Source organism: Phascolarctos cinereus, unplaced genomic scaffold (genome assembly GCF_003287225.1).
Source record: "Phascolarctos cinereus isolate Bilbo 61053 unplaced genomic scaffold, phaCin_HiC Scaffold_5;HRSCAF=322, whole genome shotgun sequence".
Lineage (NCBI taxonomy): Eukaryota > Metazoa > Chordata > Mammalia > Diprotodontia > Phascolarctidae > Phascolarctos > Phascolarctos cinereus.
In genome coordinates, this window is record NW_027555958.1 from 356,735,810 (window position 1) to 356,761,712 (window position 25,903).

The window sequence follows — 25,903 nt, forward strand, 5'->3', positions numbered from 1 at the left end:
GGAATGATATAACAGCCACCAAGATCTGGATTCAGTGATAAGTTTGTATAAAGTAAACTTCAAAGCAGAGGTTACTGAATGATGGCAACAAAGGAAGGGTCAGCATGGTGGTGGTGGGAGAACTTTAGTTAGGACCAACTGGCTGGTGCTGAGATCAGGTCTCCTCTTTGTCCAACTAGGCAGGAAGATAGGTGCTGAGACTAGGACCCCCTCCTCCAGTAAGAAAGGCAACCGGTGACAAATTTTCAATTTCCTATTCAGATATCTTACTTACAATTTACAAGCAAAGCTCTTTCACATTTTCTTGGTATTTTTTATTCTTGGCACTCAAGACTTCATGCTGCTTTCTGTTTATGTACTAAATTATCTACAGATATGCCCAATCAACTACTGTGAAGTAGGAATAAGATGGTCTGCCCTGTTAAAAGATTCAAAATTCATCAAGAAATTAATTTATGCTCTGTGAAAAGACAAAAAATTTTAAAATGGCAGCATCTCATATACACCTCTTCAGGGTAAAACAAGCACTAGCCTCAGTAGTTTTCATATGTGATTGAATAAACTGCTCTGATTATTAGCATGAGCTCTTTTGAAGTCTACACTCTATTAAAACATGTTACTGAGGTTAGCAAGTTAAGTAAAAATAGAACTCTTCAGACAGAGATTAAGATTATCCAAGGTGGCACTACAAATTTATTTTTTGAAAAGCGTAAAATATACACTAAAGATATTTTCGTCTGAACATTAATTGTATCCTAATGTGACCAGTACAACAAAGAGAAAAGAATAATTACAAGCACTTTTATATAGCACTGGAAATACAATATTAATTTTGTAAAGTGCAAAGTTTGCTGCACAACATTGTAGAAATGATGGTAAGTTTTCTTTCTGGCCATGTGCTCAGAATACTGCATCATATTACATATGCTACATATTAATACCAGCTATAGACCCAGGCCAATTCTACCAAGATGGGCAGATGAAAACTCATCATATCAAAGAGTGCATGCAGACATATATAATTAAAACAGAATTAAATAGTGCATGAAATCAAGTAACATTAAACTGATACAATGACTATATGTATATATATATACCCACATTATATATATACCTTTTAAAAACTTTACTGTGAAAAATCATGATTTTGTTGCACATTAGGTATCTTATTAACTTAGTATAAGCATAAATATTCAATGTGAAATAGAACTTAAAATCCTAAAGAACTTGATTTGTAAAATTTCTCTTCTTAAAAAAGGGTGGGTGGCACAGTAACTGCCTATAGAATCAATGCCTTCAGTATAAGACAGTTACAAAAGACCAGAACTGGCTTAAATCAGACAATAATTAGGTGGAACAGCTAACAACATACATGCCTAACCTTCATGTAATCCCTTCGCCTTTATTTTTAAAAAAATCTCTAAACATGATGTCGAAATTTTATGATAGAAGATTCTAGCTGTAAGTCAGCTTTAAAGAGGACATTCATTTCCTACCCTTTACAAAGCTGCCAATCATTAATCTTGGTATTTACAATATCTTACAAAAAAGAAATGACACATTTTATGCATGGGAGGAGGAATCATATAAAACGTTCAGTATGAAAAATGAAAAAAACTAGGGTGAAATGCACTAATACATAAAATACATGAAAAAGTTCTACGTGCAGAGCACAGCAAATGTTAGTGTTAGGCTTGACTACCACAGTCAATGATATATGAAACATTAATGTTTGATCAGTATGGCTCACATCAAACCTCTGGTAACTTTCTCAAAGTAAAACATACACAAACAGTTCAAAACCAAAAAGGTTTCTGTACATATATATAGTGATGCACCATTTAGTAAAGTGTTAAAACGGCGAAATAATCAAATGTTACAAAGGAAGGAATTAGACTAAATGATCCATTTCTAAGGTCTTTTTCTAGATCTAAATTTCAACGACCGACACTTTATGTAAATATCATTACTTAGATACACTAACTTTGCTTTGCTTGGAGCTCTCTAATTTACAGACGGTTCACCTTTTATCTAACTCCTTGCTCTCTCAGTCCTGAAATATTCTCTCGAAGAAAGCAATACTAAGGTCTAACTGGTCATGATGTCAGTCTTTCCAATATTCCCAACAGACCCATGGGCAGTCATCTGATTTCCTGACATACCTAAGGACCTCTGGGCTGTGTCATCCACTTTGCTGAAGCACCCTTAAGACTTCCAGCCCTTTCCTTCTGCCCTGCAGGGGAACTTTCTTTTATATACTGTCTCCTTCACTAAGTGTGAGCTCCTTGAGAGTTAGGACTGTCTTTTTTTTTTTTTACTTGTATCTTTAAAGGTGCTTAGCACAGTGCTCAATGGGTAGTAAGCACTTAATTAATTCTTTTTATTCATTCATTCTGACATGATATATAGACTATTATTGAAAGCCTTATGAAGAGAACATATTCAAGTCCAAAACCAACTGACTTGGACACTTTGAAACAGAAATAAAAGGTAACCAGTGTAATTCCAAAGAGGTAGTTCTTCAAGCTTCTAAACATTTTCTGCATTATTGTATGGCATATAATTTCCAAGGGCTAATTTCTTTTTACCTTCTTTCATATAGATATATAAAGCTTGTTACACACAAATTAGTTCCTTAAGTCACATAAGCTCTCTAAAAAGGGATTTAAAATAAATATTCATTCCAAGAAAGTAAAGCCTATGTTAACTAGAAATAAAATTCAGACTTATCTTAATGTTCTAACATGTACACTGCAATTCTAGTTTTAAAAATATTAATGTTAGGCAAATATGTATCAAGGAGCCTAACTACTAATAATTTTCAGATTCTTCCATAATATAAAAGTTGTTTCACATGAGAAATAATAAATGGCTTGGGAGTGTTACAGGTTTGTGCCATGATACAATATAGCCATAAGGAAGCAAGAACTGTTTTTTTCTTTGTCGACTCTTATCTGTACCTCTCCTCTAATTTCAATGACAGATGGGAAATGAAAACAAATCTTCTTGTGACAAGGAGAAATGATTCTTTTTTATAATTTAATATATTAAACTGAAACCTATTACTACTCTAGAGCTCTCCAAAAAACACTCTTCCCATATCTTCAAGTCAAAGTAAGGTCTGTAAGAAGCTAGTCTAGTGAACTGACTAAAGTGGACACAGAGAAATAAAGCACTAAAAAAACCCCACCCTATTAAAAAGTGAGTGTTGAAATAGTTGAAGACCCACGAAAAGAAGCAAATTACTCTTCAGTCTCCCGAGGAATCACAAAAAAGAATCCAGTCCCAGAGTTAACCCAATCCACTTAAGAGAGGAGTTTCCTGTTTCTATGGCCTTCTAGGAAATATGGCAGCCACTATCCTTCTGTGGTTTGATATCTGGTTCTTTGACTGGTTTCAATTCTTCCTCTGGTTTGGGTTTGGCCTAGAGGGAAGGACAAAGAGTTAAGAATATCTGAGGCAAGGCTTTGGAATCTAAAATAAATTAATTTTTCTGAAGATAGCATATTTTTTTTAATGTGACAGTGTAAGTACTGGCAAAGTTGGTCAGACTACTACACATCTAATTTAGAAAGTATCATTTTTGCTGAAGAAGAAATTCTGGAATGGTACATTAGGTAATAGATCTGTCTGTATCACTTATTTTCATTCTTCTTGTGAGAAGGAAGGAAATAAAGGAGCCTTGACAACAACAATCACTAGCATTTATATAGCACTTTAAAGCTTTACAAATATTATTTCATTTTATCCTCACAACCATTCTGGAAGTAGATGCTACTATTACCCCCTGAGGCAGGCAGAAGTTAAGTGACTTGCCCGGGGTCACAGAGCTTGTAAGTATCTGAGGCAGGACTTGAATGACTCAGACCTTCCAGAGTCTAGGCTCAGTGCTCTATCCATGGAGCCAATTAATTGCCTCCAAATACAAAAAGCTAAATAGTCCTTTCCCCCTAAGGAGCTCATAGTCTAGCTAATTGCCATCAACAGAGAGACCTCAAGTTTGGAAGTAACAAATTCCCACATTATTTTGATGTCATTAAAAGAGCTTTATGTTGCAGCAAGCAAGTGGCTAACTAAGCAAAACAGAAAGAAGGCTATTTTACAGAGTTATTTTGACTGTGCAAGAGTTTTAACTCAAACCCAAGAAAGGCAAAATGGCTCTGAAAGAACAAAGGGTTCCCACTTCTACCTTTCACAAATCCCTAATAATCTTTCCCATAAATCTCTAATCATCTCATGCCAAAATTCAGGCTTTCCATTTACATTATCACCTTCATAAACCAAAATGCACTAAGGCTACTGAGAAATAAATGAATAGCAGTATATTTTACACCTTGATTATTTCCTAGAATGCTAAAATTAAGACCATATCTTCAAATATTCAATGAAATGGTCAATGTAAAGTGTGGAGCTCTATTGCAGAATCATATATTAATCTACTCCATTCTTTTAAGAGATTTAAGATACCACTACCACTCTTGTGTCTGATCTTAAAGCACTGTTTACAGACTTAAAAAAAAAAAGATAGGTATTACTTTGAGAATATTTACTTCTATGGATTCAGGAGCAAATATCTGGAAATTTTTCCAGAATGAAACAAATACTGCAGAGCCTTCCTGAATATTAGAATAACTCCAAATGGAAAGCACTAAATTAGCTAATTTAATAGTCACTGCTCTCAAATAAACCTCTATCTTTGCAAACAGGGAAAATAAAGATATTGAAATAAACTCTATAATCTTTATCTTAATTTTAAAAGAGAAATGGAAGAAATAAAACAGAATAAAGCTTATACATTATCATCCTTTGGCCTCTTGGTGAGATCAAATGCAGCTAGTATTTCTGGTGTCCAGTGTGCATTCAGAGGAGGAAATTCAAAGGCTACAGGCTCTACAAGGCCATAGTTTGCTTTGAGTTCAAGTTGTGGTGCTTCTGTTGGAACTTTTTGGAAATATCTATAAAAGAAAATTTAAACAACAATTTAATGCCAAGTTTCTCTTAAAAGAGACCAGGGATACATAATGACCCATCTCAACCACTTCTCTTCACCTATTAACAATGAATCTTTTGGGTATCAGCTGATTCCAAAAAGGATTATTCTCACCTAAACAGTTTACTGAGATAAAGTCAACTCCATGATAAGATTTTTTTCCCTGACATATAGTAGGCATCTCGTAAATGTTCTTTGATTGACTTGTGATTGATACTGTCTGTTGTGTTCTTTAGAGGTTCTTAGTAATATCAAAATAATGTTTCCTAAAACCAGGCAAACTGACAAGTTTTACTGTGTTAATTATTTTGTTCCAAAGGCTGTTAAAGGGGGCAGCTAGGTGGTGAAGTAGATAGAGCACCGACCCTGAAGTCAGGAGGATCTGAGTTCAAATCTGACCCCAGACCAAACACTTGACACTTACTAGCTGTGTGACCATGGGCAAGTCACTTAACCCCAACTGCCTAAAGAACAAACAAACAAAAAAAACCAAAGGCTGTTAAAGATTTTAGTTAGAATTTTTCTTTTTCTTTAAAAAAGCTCTATTGATAAATGAATAGTTTCTAATGAAGACGGTAAAATAAACAAAGAAATGTTAACAGAAGTATATCCTCACTAGTCATCACTGATAAACATTAGCTAAATTTATTAGAAATGAGTGATACATCAAAAATAGAGGCCAAGGTAAAAACATTTTAGGTGTGGCAAACTATAGTAAATATATAATTACGTTGTTCTCCAGTTAATTCTAGAAGTGAGAAAGTCTGTAGTGCTTTATGGATCATTCTTCATGCAGTATTTAAAAGTCAGCCTGATAAGGCTGGGGAAGAGGACTGAGAGAAAAAAATGGTTTTCTACCTTTAGATAAGACACAAAGGCAGATATAAGATGAGTGGAAAGGTGGATTAATAGATGTCTGGGGGTAGTCTAGTAAGTAGAATTATTATGTCCTCTCCCTTAGCTAAAATCATATTACTTAAGGAACAGAACCACCTGAAGATGCAAAATACTTAGGTATTACAAAATTTATACATTTTCAAGGGAAAAAAAGGAATTAAGACAAAAATTAAGGTTACTCTACATGCAAACACATTTTTATGTAACCTAATTAAATACAAAAGAAAACAAAGATTCTGATACACAGACATCTACACTTACATGAATCCATTTTCTCTCTGACATTTTTCTAAAGTATTTTTCACTAGACTTCCAAGTTTTCTAAAGAACAGATGTCCCGAAGGTTTGGCTGTTGTTCCAGGTCCTTTGGTTTCTCCATACTCTTTGCACAGTGCTTCAGCCTTGGCATAAACTGCACGTAAAAAGAAGGTAAAGTTTACTAGGTTACAGTTCATCATTTCATGCTCACTCCCATTTACTTGGTGAAATAAAAAACAAGATTCCTAAGAACAGCGAAATGAGATACAAACTAAGAGGTGAAGAGCTATGGGTGTTAAACACTGCATTTATTTTTTGACTTGGTTGATGTGTGTGTCAGTCTTACAAAACACTTTTTCTTCTTTTTTTTAAATAAGAGCCAGTTTCCTTGAGATAGAATATATTTGGTTATGACACTGATATCAAAATAAAAAGTATCAATATATATTTATTTAAATTAGAAGCAAACTTCTCTTTATAAACTCTGGAAAATTCCCTTCCCAGGTCCCCATCTGCCCATTTGAAGGTCCCTTTATCTGCTTAAGAAAATAAAAAATTAGCTTTTAAGGGAGTTAATATTCTGGCAGAAAAACTTACATTTTTCTGATTCCTGGAGAGACCTGATTGCTTCACCACATTTATCACTTGCCAGCAAAGTCTGACCATGATAGCAGTAAGCCTGGTGCAAGAAAAAACAAGATTTCCCATTTCTGTTTTCCCCAAATGGCATTTAACAACGGATATTACTTCTTTCACATTTCAAATATGTCACATAAAATTGCCTTTCTCTATTACTTCAAATACTAATTCCTTTTATGATTTTTATTTCCTCTCAGAAATATTAGAAAAATTTTATTATCTCAGTAAAGGACTTGAATTAACTTAAAATTCTTCGTTTATCAAAGACAAAGTACACTAAAATATGTTACAAATATTGGAAGGCTGGACTTTCTTACAAGTATGCAGTAATGGGAGATACTTAGAAGAGCAGAATGAACTCTGCTATCAAGAATTACTACAGAAATTTCCTTGGATGAAGTTTAGGATTAAAGATGGATTCTAAAATAAAGCCAGAGAAGACGATCAATGTCCATTACTTATTTAAAGTCTACTCCAACATTTTTCATCTAAAAAAAATAGACATATATAGTCTGTTAGGTAAGTACAAAGGATCAAACCCAAAGAAAGGTTTTGAGCAGCTCATTACCAACCTAGGAAGGCTAAACTGGGTGGTATGTCAAGCCTGGTTTAATACTTTTAAATTTTATTAAAGAAATAATTAGAATGAAGGAACTGGGAGGACATTCATCAAGTCTGCAAAAGACGCCAAACTGAAAATGGCCTTACAAACTTGTCGAAGACAGAAATCAAAGTAGTCTTAATAAATTAAGCCCATAAAAATGTTCAACAAGAATAAATCATATCTTACATATAATAGGAACTATATAAAACTTCTTGTTCAGTACCTAAAATATGAGTACACTAGAAGATATTTTTTTATAATGGTGAGGTTTTCTAATCTATTTAGTACTAGTCAAGAATAAGAAATGTGCTAAGACAGAGGGTCTAAAGAAAAACCAACCAAAATGATGAAAGGAACAGAACATCAGGGTTTAAAAAAATGTTTATTTTAAAAACAAGAGCTATAGTTATTCAGTTGGAAAAGAAAGCAAAGACTATCTTTAAGTACATCAAGAATTATTATATAAATAATAATACTAAACTCTTTTCCATCTTGGCTTCAATGGATCTGTAATCTCAGATGTCCATATCCTCTCCATCAGGACAAATGTCACCTATCCATGCCTTTCGATTCTATGTGATGTTTATTAATTTTATGCCACAGATCAGCCACAGAAAATCTACCCAATGTGCTAAAGAACTTCTTTTAATCTTTAAACATTTCACAGATATCAGTACAGTACTCAGGATCTCCATGTGTTATCCTTTGCTCTCATTAAATGACTTGTCTAGCTCCTTCTCTGAATATGAATTTGCTCAATAATTTCCAATACTCCAATCATACATCTCTCCACTGTCCTTTGGGTGATCTGCAATTTTTAATCTTTGGAGCTTTAGGCACATAAGCTTCAATTATCTTCACTGTAGTCTTTTCTGCTTATATATGCTAACTATGAAGATGGCAAGGCAAGATGAGTAAATACGTCCCATGAAATGACGCTTCTTGCTGTCACTGGGAACAGAATGAAACTCATTCCACTAACTCTTCTGTTTACTTTTCCAAGCTGACGCTACAACCCATCCATTACTTTAACCACAGCTTGCTTTTGTCTTCTGGTTTCATATATCAACATTGGTATGGTTTATTTCTTCCAATAAATAGCATGTCAATTTTGTTGGTCAATGGACAAAGAGCTCACATATAAAGTATGTATTGTTAAGTTACTATTTATAGATAGTCTAAAACTGGGAGATTCTCAGCACTCTGCCCCATTTTTCAACCATAATTACCACCATCAAAGAAAAAGGGTTTGCACTAAACTGAAGGTAATAATTTTTTTAAAAAAATTGTTTTCTCTCAGCCAACGTATTGATGATGAACCTTTCTGTACTTAAGACAACATTCTTGTTTGTTGATGACTTTATTCTCAAAGCCTTTCCAGAACTGCAGACTCTAGGAAAGCTCATGCTTTGCTGGCATAGTCTTCAATAATTTAGGGTCTACCTCCACATCAAGATGGGGGCACTGGAGCAGGGCTTTGCAACTGTTTAACTTTAATAAGGGAAAGAGGACACAGACTTAAACTTCAGTGAGAAGGGCTAATTAAAACAGGTTTCCAAAGAAAGCTAATAGAAGAAATGTCATACTGAGTCAGATCCATGCATTTTGATAAACAAGGGACATTGTGGGATGTCATGGAACAAAACCAGAGTTAAACCAATTAATTCTTTTAAATGGGATTTATACTTAGGAAATGAAATATTCAGAGAAATCTGCTCTCTGTAGAATAGGAATGTATTCTATTTTTCTAGATACATTAAGAGTACAAATCTTGGAAATCTGACTAGAAAATAGGGTGGAGTAAGATGTAGATGACCACACTCATTTCTCTTTCCCTAGTCCGTGTCAAACTAAATGTTTGTACTAGACAATCATTAATGAACAGGGTAAGTAATGATATCTTTTTGTTCTGAACCAGACCAGGAATTAATCAAATGTTCTCACAAATAGCAAATGTGAATGTGGGAACAACATTTTAACATTATACAACGTTAAATAAATACTTACATAAGCTGTGTAAAAACACATTTTCAAGTGAAGGTATTTCCTCCATTTAACAGTATATGCAGGCTCCAAACTGGATAAAGTGTGATCTAAAAATTACATTTATAAAACAAAACATAACTTCTCTGATTGACAAGAATCTTTGGTTTTCCTTTCTTCCAGAGTTCAAATACTATCACCATTCCAGTTTAAAAATTAAGACTGATTTGTAAACTTGAAACAAATCCTAAAACAATTCTTTTTCAGTGACAGTCAAATTAGACAGTGAGACCAATCACATGATGATAGTTTTCTCTTTTGAAGAATGTGGACCAGGCAGTGAGGAGTTGGAAAGAACACTAGACTAGGAGTCAAAAGGCCTTAGTTCTGGAGCTAGATAATTCTGATACTACTTACTGCCCATATAATATTGGGCAAATCGTTTTTTATCTCCTTGAATTTAAGCTTCCTCATCTGTCAAATAGAGATTAATACTTCCATGCTTAACAGGGTTGTAGTGAAGTTCAAATTAGATAACAGATGTGAAAGGGCTCTGAAAACTTTAAATCATTATGCAAGTTATGGTATTGTCATTATCTAAAAGTAAACTAATCAAGAAGAAAGAAATATAAAATTCAGTAAAATCCAATACTGATTCCTAAAGCATAACTGTCTTTTAATTTTGCCAATTTAATTGAACTCAACATTTCTTAAGCACCTACCATGTGAAAGGTCCAAAGATAAAAAACAACAGTTGTGAAAAGACAAAAAACATTGGTGAAAAGAATACTAGACCAGGAGTCACAAGATTTATGTTCTACTCCTAGTTCCAACACTTTCGCTAGCACTGTAACCTCAGTCATGTGTGTTAGGACCTATTCTACCTCTGGACAACTGGCTGCTGGCCCATCACGTAGATGTACAACACCCCAATATAGGAAGTACTGAACAGAAGGCCCTGAGTGAATGTTAACCTATCCACTCTTCCCATACTGAGAGTCTGGAAATTGACAAAGGAAAATTAAGAGTTAAACCAACAATTTAGGTAATGAACAAACAAACCTTGTACCACCTAGGGGAACCTGGTTGTACTACTGAATGCCTTCTCCCCTGCCCCCCCACCCCAGTTCAGGTTCTTTTTCAGGTAGATGTTTGCATGTGTGTGTAGGTATATCCAAAAACACCATTCCCTCTTCTCCTCTGACTCAGCTCCCCCTAAGAAAGAGTAAGCAAAAATCATAAGAGCACGGTTTTAGAACTATATAGGACCTTAGAAGCAATGGGAATGGCAAAAGCCAATATCCCTTCAAGACAGTGAGAGCTGTATTCATTTCCCACTTCTTAACTTACCCTTATGGCTAACAAACCCCGACCTGTTTCTCTCTATATTGTTTTTGGTTTTTTGCTTTTTAGGCAATCAGGGTTAAGTGACTTGCCCAGGGTCACACATCTAGTAAGTGTCAAATATTTGGTCTGAGGCGAGATTTGCACTCAGGTCTCTCCTGACTTCAGGGCTGTTGCTCTATGCACTGTGCCACCTAGCTGCCCCCTTCTCTCTACATTCTTGTAAATACTCAATCATCTACCACCTAGGTACAAGCTATTTTCAACCTCCCAACCTCCTTTTTACTCATGTCCACTTATTCATACTCCAACCCTATACCACTCATGTCCCACTCTAATCCTGCTCACTCCCTTGTATTACATCCTCCAGAATTACTATTCCATAATGAATAAACTTCCTTTCATTCTGGTCCTCTTTCTCTAATACTCCTACAATTTACTTGCTCTCAAAGAGACCTGTCTTCCCCAGAGGACCCTACATCCTCAGTCAACATTTCCAACACTGTATCTTCACTCAAACCCCAGACACACTGGTCTTGGGGGAGAGTTAAAATACTCCTTGCTCTCCTCTGCTTTCACTTTGCCACCATCACACAGCAACACCTCCTCCTCGATTCAAATCATGGTGGCTTTGTCTACTGGTCCTCAAGTCATTCTCTCTCCTTTCCCAAGGAGTTTAGCAACTAGATAACTGTCTACAAATTTATGTTATAAAATCTCAAATGGGACCTCAATTCTGTTAGGCAATCCTTATCAACTCATTATTCCAAGCTCCAAAGAAACTATTTATAAACTCTTAAAAAGTTGCTAAAACTTGGCTGTTTCTACATCCTTAACATTCTTTGCACTGACTACTTCTCTTTACTCACAAAGCAGTTAAGTCCTTCTTCAACTCTCACCTAGATTTGTATGAAGGCCTCCTAATTAGTCTCCACCACCCCCCCTTTTTTTTTTTCAGCCAAAGACAAGGTTTATTAGAACATCACGTTGGGCAGACTCTTTGGTCTCCCTTTCTTAAAGGTCTCCCCCTTCTAATCCATGCACCACTCTACTACCAAAGAGACTTTCTATCAGCACAGATTTGACCATATCAGTGTCCTACTTGATTAACCCTGATTTACTGAGTAAAGTTATTACAGGGAATAAACTCCCAGTTATTTTTTGAATCAACTATAAACTCCTACATTTAGGTTTTAAAGCCCTCCACAAGCTGGCCCGACCCACTTTCTGGCCTCATTGTATGTTACAGTCTTTTGGACTCTGTGATCCAGCCAAAATGGCCTTCCCTCTGCTCCCCTCATGTGACTCTCCATCTCCCATCTCTGTGCCTTTACAACGACCAATCCCCCCCTCACCTCTGCCTCAGAGAATCGCTCTCCTCCTTCCAGATACAGCTCGAGCAACATTTTCTACATGATGTCTTTCCTGATCCTCCTCAACTGTTGGTTGTCTCCCTCTCTACTTAGGCACCTAGAGGCAGCTAAATGGGAGAGTAAATAGAATGTTGGGCCTGGATTCAGGAAGACCTGAGTTCAAATTCAGCCTCAGATGCTTATAAGCTGTGTGACTCTGGGCAAGTCACCTAACCTCTGTTTGTCTCAGCTTCCTCAACTATAAAATGGGGGTATTTTGCAGGGTTCTTGTTAAACGAGATATCTGTAATGCACTTAGCACAGTGTCTGGTACGTATAGGTAGGCACTGTTTAAATGCTTATCTCTTGCCCATCTCATCTCATATTTATCTACTTTGTATTTTTTTTATATTTATTCTGTATATACTCAATGTTCCACAAAGACTTGTCTTTCACATTAAAATGCAAGCTCCTTGAGAGTAAGAATTGGTTCAATCTTTTTATTCTCAGTGCCTGGATACATAGGAGGTACTTAATAAATAATTATTGGCTGATTAAAACTTTGGCACATTTGTTAATTTTGTGAGCCCCTAACTGAAAACTACTATATGAACAAGCCCAAAGTCAGCCAAGGGATAACTCAGAATCTCTTCTGACTTCTCCAATTGACTTCAACCAACTGTAACAATCAAAACTCCTAAAGCCTAGATCTATGAGTGAAGACAACAGATAACATGTTGTTTCCCCATCAATCACTACCCTGGAATCCATGAAGAACAAAGGAGAATCTACAATGCATCAGAAATGGGACTTTTCCTGTAGCAAAGGAAAAGAAATGGGAATCATCCTATGTAGTACCACCCCAATTCGGATGCAGATTTGGGGGGACTACAACACACTTCCCATGCCTAGGCTTCCTCTGGCCTCAATTAACTATTAATTTAATACATATGGATCTTACACATGGGTTTTCTCCTTTTTTCTCCCTAGTGAGAGATGCTGATTTACTGTGTAATCACTCATTTGAACAGGTCTTTGCCATCAAATGTAGGAATCAAAATGGATAGGAGAAACAGATCTAGTTTTGTTCTCCTTTTAAAACTCCTATAACTCACCCAAACAGCCCTTTTTCAAACTACTTCAGTGACTCCGATTCATGTGAGCCCAATTAATGGGACTAATCCAGTAAGTCATTTAACTTTTCTGGATCAGTTTCAGCACCTGCAAAATAAGGCTGACACATGCTTTATCCACCTTACACTGCTGTGAAGAGAATCCATGGCAAATGACTATGAGAGCAATTTGGAAATTGTTAACCCTGTACAATGAGACACTATCGGAAGGAGTTCAGCATTTCCCTTTTCATAGAGATAAAAATTCCATTTCCATTCACAGGAGCACTTCTTGCTTCTTAACTGTAAACAGCTTCATTTCATCACATTTTACTTTTAAGTATATCAATCTACATGGACACCTGTCTGATGAATGGCTTACAACAGTACCCCTAATTAAATCAGTGGAAGAAAAACTTGGACACCGGATGGCTAAGGAGCACAATAATGGACCTAGAACTCACCAGCTCTTTGATAGAAATTTGCTGTTTCGTATGCCAGAGCAGCAATTAGGCCTGGATTATGTTTGAGTTCAATTGCTCGAGCAATTGTAACTGAAAAAGAAAAAAAATGTACCTCTATATTAAGAATTGCAACAGAATACAAGTTCAATTTGGATACATGGTAAGAGCAGAAATATACATCTGTGTCCCTAAAGTTTTAAGACTGAGAATGTTACATAACAACTATGATGTGAAAAATGTAAATTCCTGAAAATAAAAGCACCAGCATGCAGAAATTGCTGAGCTCAGTAGTACAGAGCCAAATCCCCCAAATGTTCTAAGAAATGTGATTCCTTGCATTAAGTAGTAACTATGAGACATACCAAGAACTATTCCTATGAAACGATTAAGAATGGATCAAGAAAGCCCCTAGCACAAGCTCTAGCCCTTATAGCTGTATGTTTGCATGTAGGCATATCCAGAGAGCACAGAGAAAAGCAGATGCAAAGAGCAGAAATGGAGGGAGGAGAAAAAGAGGGCAAATAAGAAAAGGGTGGGTGTGGTTTTTTACTCTTTCAGAAGAAGTAGGATAAAGTCAAAGACCTTCCTCAAAAGAACCAGAAGTCTTTCACCTTGTGTAGCCAAAGAGAGTCTTGCTAAAAACTAATAAGGCCAAAAGCTATTAAAAATTTAAAAAAAATTGCTTTTTGACTACAGATCTTTCAGAACCAGTTATCTTCTGGACAATGTAGCTGAATTGCAAAATAAATGTACTTGTAGAAAATTAATTTCTTAGAAATTCAATGCTACATTGTGACATTTGGGAATACCTTCTTGAGCTTCAGCTTGACATTGAATAATGTAGGAATCTATGAGTCGAACTTCCAAATCCCTGCCTTTTTCTGCAGGTGTGATAAGTTTGGGAATATGGTTTTCCTAAGAGAGAGCAAAATAAATGCCAAATTTTATTTTAACTCAAATTATTCTCGCCTGTTTAATGTTATATTTAAATATTTTAAGTGAATGATACTTCTAAAAGCTGAGGTGAAACATTCAATTTGGGACTTTGCTAGAAATTTCAAGGGCAAATTAAAGTTGTGCTAAACAGAGCAACTGTAATGGCCAAAACCCACAAAGAACTACAAGAGCTTCACATACCATATATTAGTAGAACAGCAACTATAGCCACAAATAATTTTTGGTTCAAATCAAGGGGGTATTATGAAATTTTTGTGTATATAATTCATACCTTTTGGAAAGCATTTAGCCAAAATGCTAATACAACCAAGTTATCTTTTGTATGTTATCCTGAACTATACTTTCAGACAATTAAGAAAACTAAATGTACAAGAAAAATGCACCTAAAAGAGAATCATGAAAAATACCATGTACAATTATAGTTTTTATCCCTGCAGTAACATCTCATACCAAGACTACAAATGAGAGATCACCTTTATATAATAGGGTTTTAATGTTTAGAAAGAACACTTCCCTCACAACAAACTTATAAAATAGCTACTGTAAATAATGTAATCATATTGCAGATACAATACAATAAAAATTTATTAAAGGCCTGCTGTGTACAAAGCGTAATTTTAGGCATTGGGGGAAGATACAATTTTTGGATAAAACACTGTCCTTGCCTTCCTGGAGACTGAAGTCTAACAATAGGGATAAAATGTAAACAAATAGCTGTGATGCATGACAACTGCATCAGAAAGCTTTCAGAGATCTGAAGGATCTCTGATACCAAGGAATTTGAAAGAGCAAAGTTGTAAGTACTGAACGTTTTGGCTAGAGATGAACCAGAAATGAAGACCACATTCCCATTTTTTTCCATCCTCACCTGACTAGGAGCAATTAAAACAATACATTATGATTAAAGATATTCTATTTATTAAATTCACATTACACTACAAGGCAAAAGATAAGTAGCTATGAAATAGTAAAATAAAGGACCAATTACTAATATATTTAAAATAAAAAACAAATTTCTTGGATCTCATCACTGAAATTCAGAAAGCTTCAAAAAGTGAGAAAACTATCAAAAGTAAAGATATATTTTGGTACCTTCAAATGTTTGAAAATCCCAGCTGCAATTTTTAGGCTTTTATGAACTTCTTTTGCTTCATCTTCTGTTATGCTAAAATATAATGACACCAGTCATACTAATTCTTCTTTTTAGTTTTCAAATAATTTTTTTTATCAATAAAAATAATTATTTACAGAAATTCTGGCCTTGTTCTTTTTGTAAATTCAATATTAACACTGCATATTATGGCCTAACATTTCACTCATTAGCATTTAAAACATCTCTATTTGGAAACAATCTGCACAGTTTAACAAGAAAGTGTTACAGATCCTGAAAATAACATTGGCTATGTTAAAGTTAATAATATATATAGACATTTGCACATATTCTTTGCCCCTTCTGTTCACACTTACTTTTCTTTTCCAGCCAATCTTGATGCATATTTGGTATACCATAAGGCTACATTAAAAGCCATGGAAATCAATTCAAACACAGCATCTTGCTGGGCACTAAAATTAAACACACTTTCATTAATTTGGTTACCTCATATATATCAAGTTTATCCATATAAAACATTAGCATCAATATGATTACTTAGTATACTATCAATCAACAAATATTTATTTTGAATGTCTACTAGGCATTATAGGTGAAAGAAAGATTACAATATGATCTTCAAATACCATATAACCTAGTTAGGAAGGTAAGACAACTATACATGAAAATATATATTAAATGTCAATCAATCAACAAGCATCTATTAAATACCTACTACATTCTGGGGACAGTGCTAGGCAGTGGGGACACAAAACCATGAAAAGAAAATCTCTACCCTTAGAGAGTTTCCATTCTGTCACAGGCAACAAGTACACATGTAAATACATTCAAATAAAAATAAAATAAATATAAGGTAAATGGTGGAATTAGCAGCTGAAAAAACCAAGAAAGGCCTCATGTAATAGGTAGGGTTTGCCATCTAACTGGCCAAAGGGAAGAGCAAAAAGACCAGTTTGGCTGGACCAAAGAATGTATGAAAGGGAGTAATATATAAAAAGGTAGGGAAGGAAGATTGGAGCCAGATTGTGAAGGACTTCAAAATGCCGAAGTAGTTGGTATTTGATCCTAGAGAAAGCCACTGAAGTGGCATTTGAAATGACACAGTCAGATCTCTCCTGTAGAAAAATCAATTTTGGAAGTTATGTGGAGAATGGAAAGTGGACTGGAAGGGAAAAGACTTGAGCCAGGGAGACCAACAAAGGTGATGAAAAATACTCTGTGTGGTCTAGGAGAGAGGTGATGAAGGCCTGAACTGGATGGTGGGGGTGGGAGCTGGCTAGGTGAGTAGAGAAAAGGTCTATATATGAGAGAAGTTATGGACGTAGAATTCACAAGATTAGGCTAACTAATTGGATATGGAAGGATGGAAAGGCAGAGCGAGGAACTGAAAATAACCCTATCTTATGAGTAGTTCAGAAAGGAATGATTCTTGAACTGGTCCTGAGTTGAATCCTCAAAGGATGGGCAGGATTTAGATTGATGAAGAAGCAAGCTTTTCCAATCAGGGGACTGGAATGGTAATTGCAAAGTAGATGAAATAAATAAGTTTCAGAGAAACCAGGAAAGATTTCACATATATATACAAATTTAAGCAACTTAACGGTGATGAAATATAAGCCAAACGACTAAATCATAGGATCATAGATACAAAGCTTTAAAGTACCTTAGTACCAATGTCACCACCCACTCTACCCCCAGGGACCCTAAGATTTGGGTAAATTAAATAGCTTCTCTTCTGAAAATGGCTGGAAATTTCCTAAAGACGTCACTTCTACCTGACAACATAAAGAGGAGTTTTCTATTTCACACACATTCCTGTTAATGGCATAACACTGGCATTTAAATATCAGACAACACAAAAATTTGTCTTTCCATTGAAGACCAAAAAATGAAATAAAATGATTAGACATAAAGAAAGATCAATCATTGAACTATTAGAACAGGCAATAGCCAAGGAAGGTTATTGTTCAAGTTCTTCCTTTATTTGTTAAGGTAGTGTACTTTGTTTTGGAACAATTTCAAGAATAAGACATTATCTCTAAGGTCCCCTAAAGAGCTAATTTTCTATAATAATCACCTTATGATGAGGAATTTTCAATGCTACCCAGAAAACATTATTAAGTGCCTACCAGTTCTTTGCAGTTTCTATCCCCAGAGTTTAGCACAGTGTTTTGCATATAGTAAGTGATTAATGAATTTGAATCATTCATTCATTTATACCATGTACAAAGCACTTGTGGTATATACTGGGAATGCAAACATCAAAATAATAATGATAATACTGACGATGATGCTAGTTAACATTTACCTTCCAGAAAGCATTTAGGGTTGGGGGGAATACAACATGTATACAGGAAAATATAATACAGGGTATTCTGTAGAAGGAGGGAATATCAGCAAGTAGAGGGGAGGATCAAGAAGGCTTCTCACCAGAGATAGCATCTGAGCCAAGCCTTGAGGGAGGATAACGCCTGTGACAAACAGAAATGAGAACAGACTCTAGGAAAGGCACAAGGACAACTTCTGTAGCTGTACTGATGCAGGAGACAAAATGTTAAGTTCAGGGAACAGCTAGCAGTTACTTGGCTAAAATGTAGAATGCATGAAGGGAAATGAGGAATAAAGTAGACAATGTATTAACATAATTTATTGATGATAAAATAACATTTTAAATGTTGAGGAAGGATATGGAATCCTTCACTGATTCTGGAGAATTTCAACACTGGAGAGAAAGCCGGAAAGGACAGTGAAGGATTAAAGACTAGTTGTGTGGGAAGGTCTGCTGGTGGGGAACTTAACAGACAGTAAACAGACCAACTCTCTAGAGCTCCCTCTCAAAAAATGTAGAATGAATAGATGAAGAGAAGGACTTTCAACTTTACTCTCAAACATAAGCTCATATAGTTAAGGTGGAGGGCTCAAATGCCTACATCCTTGTTCTGCATGTTAGTACTTTTTTTTTTAAAATTAAGAGTTAGTCTTCCTCTTGACAAGGTGAAAGTGAACATTTTTTTTCACAGTTTTCATATGGGTCAAATCTACTTTTCTAAGCGAATGAAATATTTTTCTTAACAGTAAGAGTTAAATTCAAATATTGTGGTTAAAAAATTTCCTAGGATATTAAAACAAAACAAAACACAAAACTTGTTAGGGGCAGCTAGGTGTACAGTGGATATAGCTCTAGCCTTGGAGTCAGGGGGACCTGAATCTGCAGACACTTGACACTTATTAGCTGTGTGTGTGACCCTGGGCAAGTCACTTAATCCCAATCGCCTCACCAAAAAGCAAAACAAACAAACAAAACCAAACTTGTTCAGATTTTTACCTTTTTTTCCCCCTACATTTGTTTTCCAAAATACAGAGCCTATGATTTAGTCCCTAGTTAATTAGTTACAAACATCAGATTTAACTTAGCACTATATACCTTGGAACATGACCTTGTAATGTATCAGTCCACTTAAAGTTTTGAATGTATCTCAATTTGCTTTCTTGGGTAGAGTTATCCAATGAATTTATGAAACCTGAAAAAAAATTTTCAAAATCTTAGTTTCAAAGAACTTCAGATATCTTATAGCAAAAAAATTAAAATATTCAGATGGATCCCAGCAAGAAGACACCAAAACACACACAATTCTATTCCACAGTTTCAATGGCACTATGCTCACATTTACTTTCTCCACACAAATTCCTTGGCCTCATTCTCTGACTACTTCTACCTCACCAGAAACTTAGGTTCCCACCGCTAGAATCCCTACCTCTAAGGGATGAGCTTTTGCCTTGTTATATTGGAGCATAGGCTCCTATATCTCTTTCTGGCCTTCTCTCCTCAGCATGCCCCAATGCAGGTACACTTCCATCCTCAGGCCAGCTTCCCAGCATGCATTCATATATTATACTCCCCACTAGAATGTAAGCTCCTTGAGGACAAGTCTGCCTTGCTTGCTTGAATTTGTATCCTCAGTGCTTAGCATAGAACCTGACACATAGTAAGCAACTTAATGAATACTCACTCTATAACTAACTTCATCTAACTTTCTCTGGCAACAACTTAAATCTGAACACTCAAAGAGTAAGAAATGGTTTTCAAAATAGTGTTTAAATGACCTCATTTTCCTACCTATCTTACCATTCTTCTGAAATACAACCACAACCTTCATCAGAATAAAAAATTCCATCTTTAAAAGCCCAAGAATTATACATTTATTCAACAAAATGGACATTATAATACCTGCTTTTAACAAACAGAAAAAATTCAACACATGTCAGTAAAACTTTAAACATCTAACCTTGCAAAAGAGAAAAGTAGGAATCTGTTGCATTCTTCATCATTTCTGGGTTACAGGTCAAATCAGTGAACAGCTCAAGCAGTCGTGCCCTTGATGATCTCAAATCACTTGAAGAATAGGTAAGAGAGTAAAGCTAAGTAAGCTCTATCATGAAGTCTAAAGAAAAGTGGGCAATTTAAAAATATTTAAAAATCCATCAATTCAAAAAGATACAAGGCTTGTTCTCATATATGAAATCTTACAAAATCGTATCTCCCAAGAAATCTGGGTTTTTTTGTCCAACGATAGAAATAAATTAAATTTCTAATTTAGTATCCTCAGATATTATATACATATATAATATATAAATATATATATAAATATATAATATATATAAAATGAATCTTTAACCATTCAAAAAAGATAAAAACCAGTTCTAATTAAAAAAAAGAACTTTATTGCTAAGATGTCACATTGACAATGTACTGCTGATTTAATTTTAGATAATATACATGGCTCTGTTGAATCTTCTAGTTTAGGGACATTTTAAAGACTCCTATTTATAACTGACAAATACTTTAATGGATCTGTGATTGCAGGTGCCTCCAGTGACTACAATTTCAATTCACTCATGCCTGTCCATTCTATCTGATTTGTCCATGTCTACCTGTAAATTGGTAGCAGGAAATTCAACCAATATCCTAAAGGGCTTCCTTTGTTCCCCCAACAGTCCACAAAGACCAGCGGAGCTTTCCGGCTATCAACTGCTTCTTTCTTGCATCTGCTACATGATTGATCTTATCTTTCTTTCTGGTCATACATTCCTCTGATGACTTTTTTTTTATACCTTTTCTCTTGTACAATCACTAATTTGTAACGTGTTTCAGCCTCCTCCTGTCCATCAATCCTTTGTGGCTCACCTTCTGGATGATCTCAGCCACAGCAAAATCCCAGAATTGTTTCACACCAGCACCAGGTGGTCTCTGAGCTTGGACAAGCACCTGCAGTACCTATGTTCAGGTCATGAAGTCCTGCTATGAATCAAATTTGTCTCACTGTTGCTGTTGTCCTTCCATTGTCAGGGCTACAGCTCACTGCATAGCTATTGGTATAAGTATTGAGATTGGCCCACGCTAAAGCAGGTGTCCTGTAGAGAGGTATTATTAGAGAAGGCCCCAGCATGTGTCCGGTTTCCCTCTACCAACTGAATAAAGAAATCTTTTTGCTTATAGCCATTGTTAACTCTTTGGTTTAATTTTATTTGTTATTTTATTTGTTAGAGTTGACTGTGATTTTGATAACCTGTGTGAGCTCTCTGGTTTTTTTAGAGTTAACAGAGGTTACAAAACCTCTGTGACTCTTTGGTCATTTGTTCTTAGGGTTGACAAAACTAAGACAGAAGTTAAGGGACTTGCTCACAGTCACACTGCTAGTAAGTATCTGAGGTCACATTTGAATTCAGGTCTTCCTGACTCCAAGTCTGACACTCATGATTTGCCTCATGCTTTTTCCAAACCTCGAATGCCTAATCTCTGCCTCTCTGCCCAGTTTAAACCTAATGTAAAGTCCCTATGTTTTCGCGAAGGCTTCTCAGATTACTTTAAAGCTCTACTCTCAACTCATAACATGTTGTCTCTGGTAAATTAATCACATGCTAATTTGTGAAATCTTTTGCACTGTTTTCTTGAGTTTAATTTAGCATTGGTAAGGTAATTTAACTATTCTGGCAAAGTGTAACTTCTCCTATGTAAATAGAGGGGAAAAAAACAAAAGATCTCAAAGGTATAAAATTTTAAAATGTGGGAGTTTAACTTTTCACATGCTGTCTCTCCAACTAAACTGCAATAGTTCAGGGTATGTATGTCATATTACTCTATATTGTCCACAACACCTAGAAGAGCAAAGTGAACAAAGCATAGTAGTTGAAGTAAAAGCATAGTAAGAAACATTAGATCTGATTCAAACTTACTTGCAAATTTTTGAAGCTGCAGGAGTTGTAGCTACACCATAATAATTAAAGGAGACAGGTGCAGTGGCTTTTAGTGGGTTCCGATGAAACCAGTGTGTCATTTTCCCCAGATGTTTTCTACAGATCTATGTAAAAGAAACCTAAACACACAGGAGAAAAAAAAAGTATAGATCTGAATGTTTATAATGAAACATTTATAAAGTGAACTCTATACCCATTTTTAGTTTTATAATGAAAATTAAAAATACATATCATTTTGTTTTTCGTGTTTACAATATACATTTCTGAAATGCTTTTCTATTAAAAAGATTGTACTGTATTTAAGTTAGGTCTACATAAAATTTGTTATAGTTTGCAAAGTAATATTTAATTTACATGACCCAGGAAGCAAAAGTAAAAAGTTAGATAGAGAAGGTCCTTCCAAATAACCTATAACAACAGATCATATATTACTGTTTTTGGTATTTTTTTCTGGTGAGGCAACTGGAATTAAGTGACTCATCCAGAGTCACACAGCTAATAAGTGTTATGTGTCTGAGGCTAAATTTGAACTCAGATCCTCCTGACTTCAGGGCCGGTGCTCTATCCATTGTGTCACCTAGCTGCCCCGATATATTATTGTTTTGATTTAAATTTAGACTCCAATAGGAAAGAGGTTTCCATTATTATTTTTCCTGTATCCCATTGGTGGCACACAAATCTTTATATTTTCTCTATGATAAACATTTTCCCCTGCAGCAGTAGTAACAAAGATTACCACCATTTAAAACAAATTCATTGAGTTAAAAAAAAATCCTTCCTAAATCTTATAGACTGTATCTATAACCTCTATAAAAAAAAAAAGAAAAACCTAAACACCTAAGTGCACTACTATTTTTAAAAGACTGACTTGTATCTATAACCTCTATAAAAAAAAAAAAGAAAAACCTAAACACCTAAGTGCACTACTATTTTTAAAAGACTGTCATCTATATTCTATCTTGAAATTAGTCCAGGAAGTAGTGCACAGAAGACATTTTGTCAATAATTTCATGATTTAGAAATATTTACTTTAGTTGGCCTCACTACTTATTTAAAATCAATAATCTTTATCAGCTTTTCTTATTGCTATTAAGATGGTATAACTATTGACTGGCACAACACCAGCTATGGCCAAAGTTTAAAAACAACAAAACTCATTTATATGCCACTTTAAGTTTACAAAATGATTTTTTCTTAACACTTTGGTGAGGTAGATAGTGTTAAATATTACTGCTCTGATTTTACCGAAGAGGCAAATGAGGCTGATGAAGTGACTCATTCTATCATGCTATAACTTGCCAGACATCACACAGCTAAGTTTAAGATAAGGGATTTGAATACGTAGCTCCTGACTGATTCCATGAGTAGCACACTTCCTACTACACTAAAGAACTATGCAAGATGAATTAGAAATCAAAGACACTAATCTGCACTACTTTTACCTTTTGCACTACTGGCTAAAGACAAGGTTCATAAACCAAACAGCTTCAACTGCAACCTGTCTTTTTCTCTCTAAGACACAGCCTTGATATTCCTTTTATCCTTAGTTGACTATTTATCCAACATGTTGTAAACATAATCGTAAATGGCAGTATATGTCCTGACACTGTATAACAGGATCATTGACAATGAGCTCCAAGGGAACTTGAAGGCATCTAGTCCAACCCCCTCATTTTAAATATAGAGATCTTATGTAACTTGCCCCACGTCACACAAATAAGTATCAGAGGTAGGAGTTACACTGAGATCGTGACTTGGAATCAGCCACTGTACTAGCTTTTCAATTACTTCAGGCCAGAATGACAATATCCATCTCTGAAAATGAGTATTTAAAAAAATTTAACTTTTTACTTAACTGAGTATCAAAGAGAGGCAGGTAATCTGTGAATAGATATTCTTTGGGAGGAAAGAAACCTAAGCTGATGAAATACAGGTTGGACCTCGGTTGCTCCTATTCTTAAAAGAATTTCAAAACATTAGAATGGATTTCTGTAGCAGAATTTTCTTCCCCAGAGACATTTTTTAAAAGGATCATTATCCACCTGTATTCAGAATCAGGATCCTTTATGTGTACTCAACTTTAAACAAAACCAAATTCAATTAATCAAAATCAAGATTTACAAAAAAGCTAAAATTAAGAGGACAGAGCTTTAATTTGCAAGCTTTCCTAGTGAGTTCAAAATTAAGTTTACAAAATTCACAGGCATCTTTTTACCACTGAATTTGCCCAGTAAGTTATAGGACTACTGCAATCTACTACTCAGTGATTGATATTTGTCCAGCAATTTTATGACATATTTTGGAAAAGGGTTCTTTATCACCTAATGAGAGGAAAAGCACCTTCCCAACATACCTCTTCCAGTCAGTCAACAAGATTCATAGAATACATTACTTAAACTAAAGTCTGGTCTATAAAAACATACTTTTAAAATGGTAGAAACTTTCTTGAACAAATTTTGATTTCCTCAGTAAAAAGCAAAAATTGTTCATAACTTAAAAAACCACTTGAATCATACCTTTGGGAACTTCCAACTCACTTGAAACAATCTATTTCTCATAGAGAACTCTCACCTACAACTTAATTGTGTAATTCATCAATACAAATATGCATGCCTTCTGGTGACTAAATGGATTATGTACACATTTAAAAGCTGTAATAAAATTAGTGCTTCTTCCAATTTCTGGCGGAGTCTTGGTGAGATATGTCCAAAACATGATCTTTTAACTGAGAGTGGTTCTTAACCTCATCTTCGACAACTATTTCGATCTAATTCCCTTCCTTGGTAATCCTATTTTACGCACTAATAAACAATATTCCGAGAAGGGGTGACCCACTGGCTTCATCCAGAGGGTCCATGCAACAAAAAGGGTGAAGAGCACACGAAGGAATGAGGATTGCCCGGCCCCAGCCTCCCCAGAACTTTCCCCAAGCCTTCATCTGTCATCAGGAAATTCTCGGGGCGAGCCGGTTGGTGTGGGGTCGTCTGTGGAGTCAACGCACGTGCCCCTGTTTCTGGGATCACGCTCAGACCCAGGACGAGATCCTCCCCAAAGGACAAGACTGGGGGTGGGTGGAAGGCAGAAATATATGAGGGGAGAACGCTGGCTGAGCCCCACGAAGTACCAACTCACCTGAGAGCTGGGCCACCACTTCCGGCTTACTAGCTCACCCTCCTCCCACACCCTCAAGAAGCTGGACAAGTTGCGCCTGCGCGATAGGGAGATACACACTCCACCTTCCCCAGCACATACAGCTGGACACACAGAAAGTAGGGAGGAGCCGTGGAGTCATTCCAATAGAAAGTCGATAGCGTCAACTGCGGAAGGCAGGGGAAGGCTACTGAAAGCCGAGATCATCGTTCGCGAACCTTTAAGAGGATGCCTTGCGAGCCCAGTGTGTACAAGGGCTCTTGGTAAGGTTGGGAGTGAGGAGTAGAGCCAAAGTGGGGGTGTTTCCTGACAGGAGGCGGGAGAAGAGTAAAGAGTTTCTCTAAGACGCCCCAACCTTACCGTGTGTGTTGATGGGGCGGGGGTTTCAATGACGGGGACATGTAAGGGGGCGGGCCCCAAAACGGAAAACAACTAATAATAGACACGTCACACTCACCAGGCTTCTCAGAGAACCGTGAAGCAGTTATTCCGGGGAAGTAGAGACAATGTCGGTACCCTCGAGACTAAAAGCAATAGGACTACGGGAAATCGGAAACCTCGGGATACTGGGCAAAGATCACGTGGCCCCCGAAACCATGACAAACAAGCTGGCGGAAACCCGCGTCCCTCGGAGATCGATGCTACGGTGGCCTGCGTAGCCCCTCTGCCACACTTTAGGGCTTCGAAAGTCGGGTTGTGGCCCCTCCCTTAGGTCAAGAGCAAAAGAGGAAGAACTCTGCAGGTTTCTCTTCGAGGCTCAGGTGCCCCAATGACAATGGCGGCCGCT

General features: G+C 36.0%; 1 protein-coding gene and 1 long non-coding RNA gene across 3 annotated transcripts; one reads left to right on the forward strand and one right to left on the reverse strand.

The window, feature by feature from the left end:
• Window positions 1-664: 664 nt before the first annotated feature.
• BROX (BRO1 domain and CAAX motif containing) lies at window positions 665-25,661 on the reverse strand. 2 transcript variants are annotated; one of them, XM_020982214.2, is made up of 13 exons: window positions 25,574-25,661; window positions 21,946-22,085; window positions 19,998-20,104; window positions 19,136-19,232; window positions 16,068-16,163; window positions 15,693-15,765; window positions 14,453-14,558; window positions 13,644-13,733; window positions 9,396-9,481; window positions 6,743-6,824; window positions 6,149-6,299; window positions 4,796-4,955; window positions 665-3,424 (listed from the first exon to the last, which is right to left on the reverse strand). In XM_020982214.2, exons 2-13 carry the CDS (start codon window positions 22,044-22,046, stop codon window positions 3,338-3,340), a joined length of 1,236 nt encoding a protein of 411 aa, XP_020837873.1. In that variant the 5' UTR covers window positions 22,047-22,085; window positions 25,574-25,661; the 3' UTR covers window positions 665-3,337. The 2 variants fall into 2 exon arrangements, with proteins under 2 accessions (XP_020837873.1, XP_020837874.1); XM_020982215.2 differs by lacking the exon at window positions 25,574-25,661 and adding an exon at window positions 25,099-25,190.
• LOC144457794 (uncharacterized) lies at window positions 25,206-25,871 on the forward strand. The gene is made up of 2 exons (XR_013487299.1): window positions 25,206-25,379; window positions 25,577-25,871. It is a non-coding gene; the product is annotated as an uncharacterized LOC144457794 (long non-coding RNA).
• The last annotated feature ends 32 nt before the right edge of the window (window positions 25,872-25,903 follow it).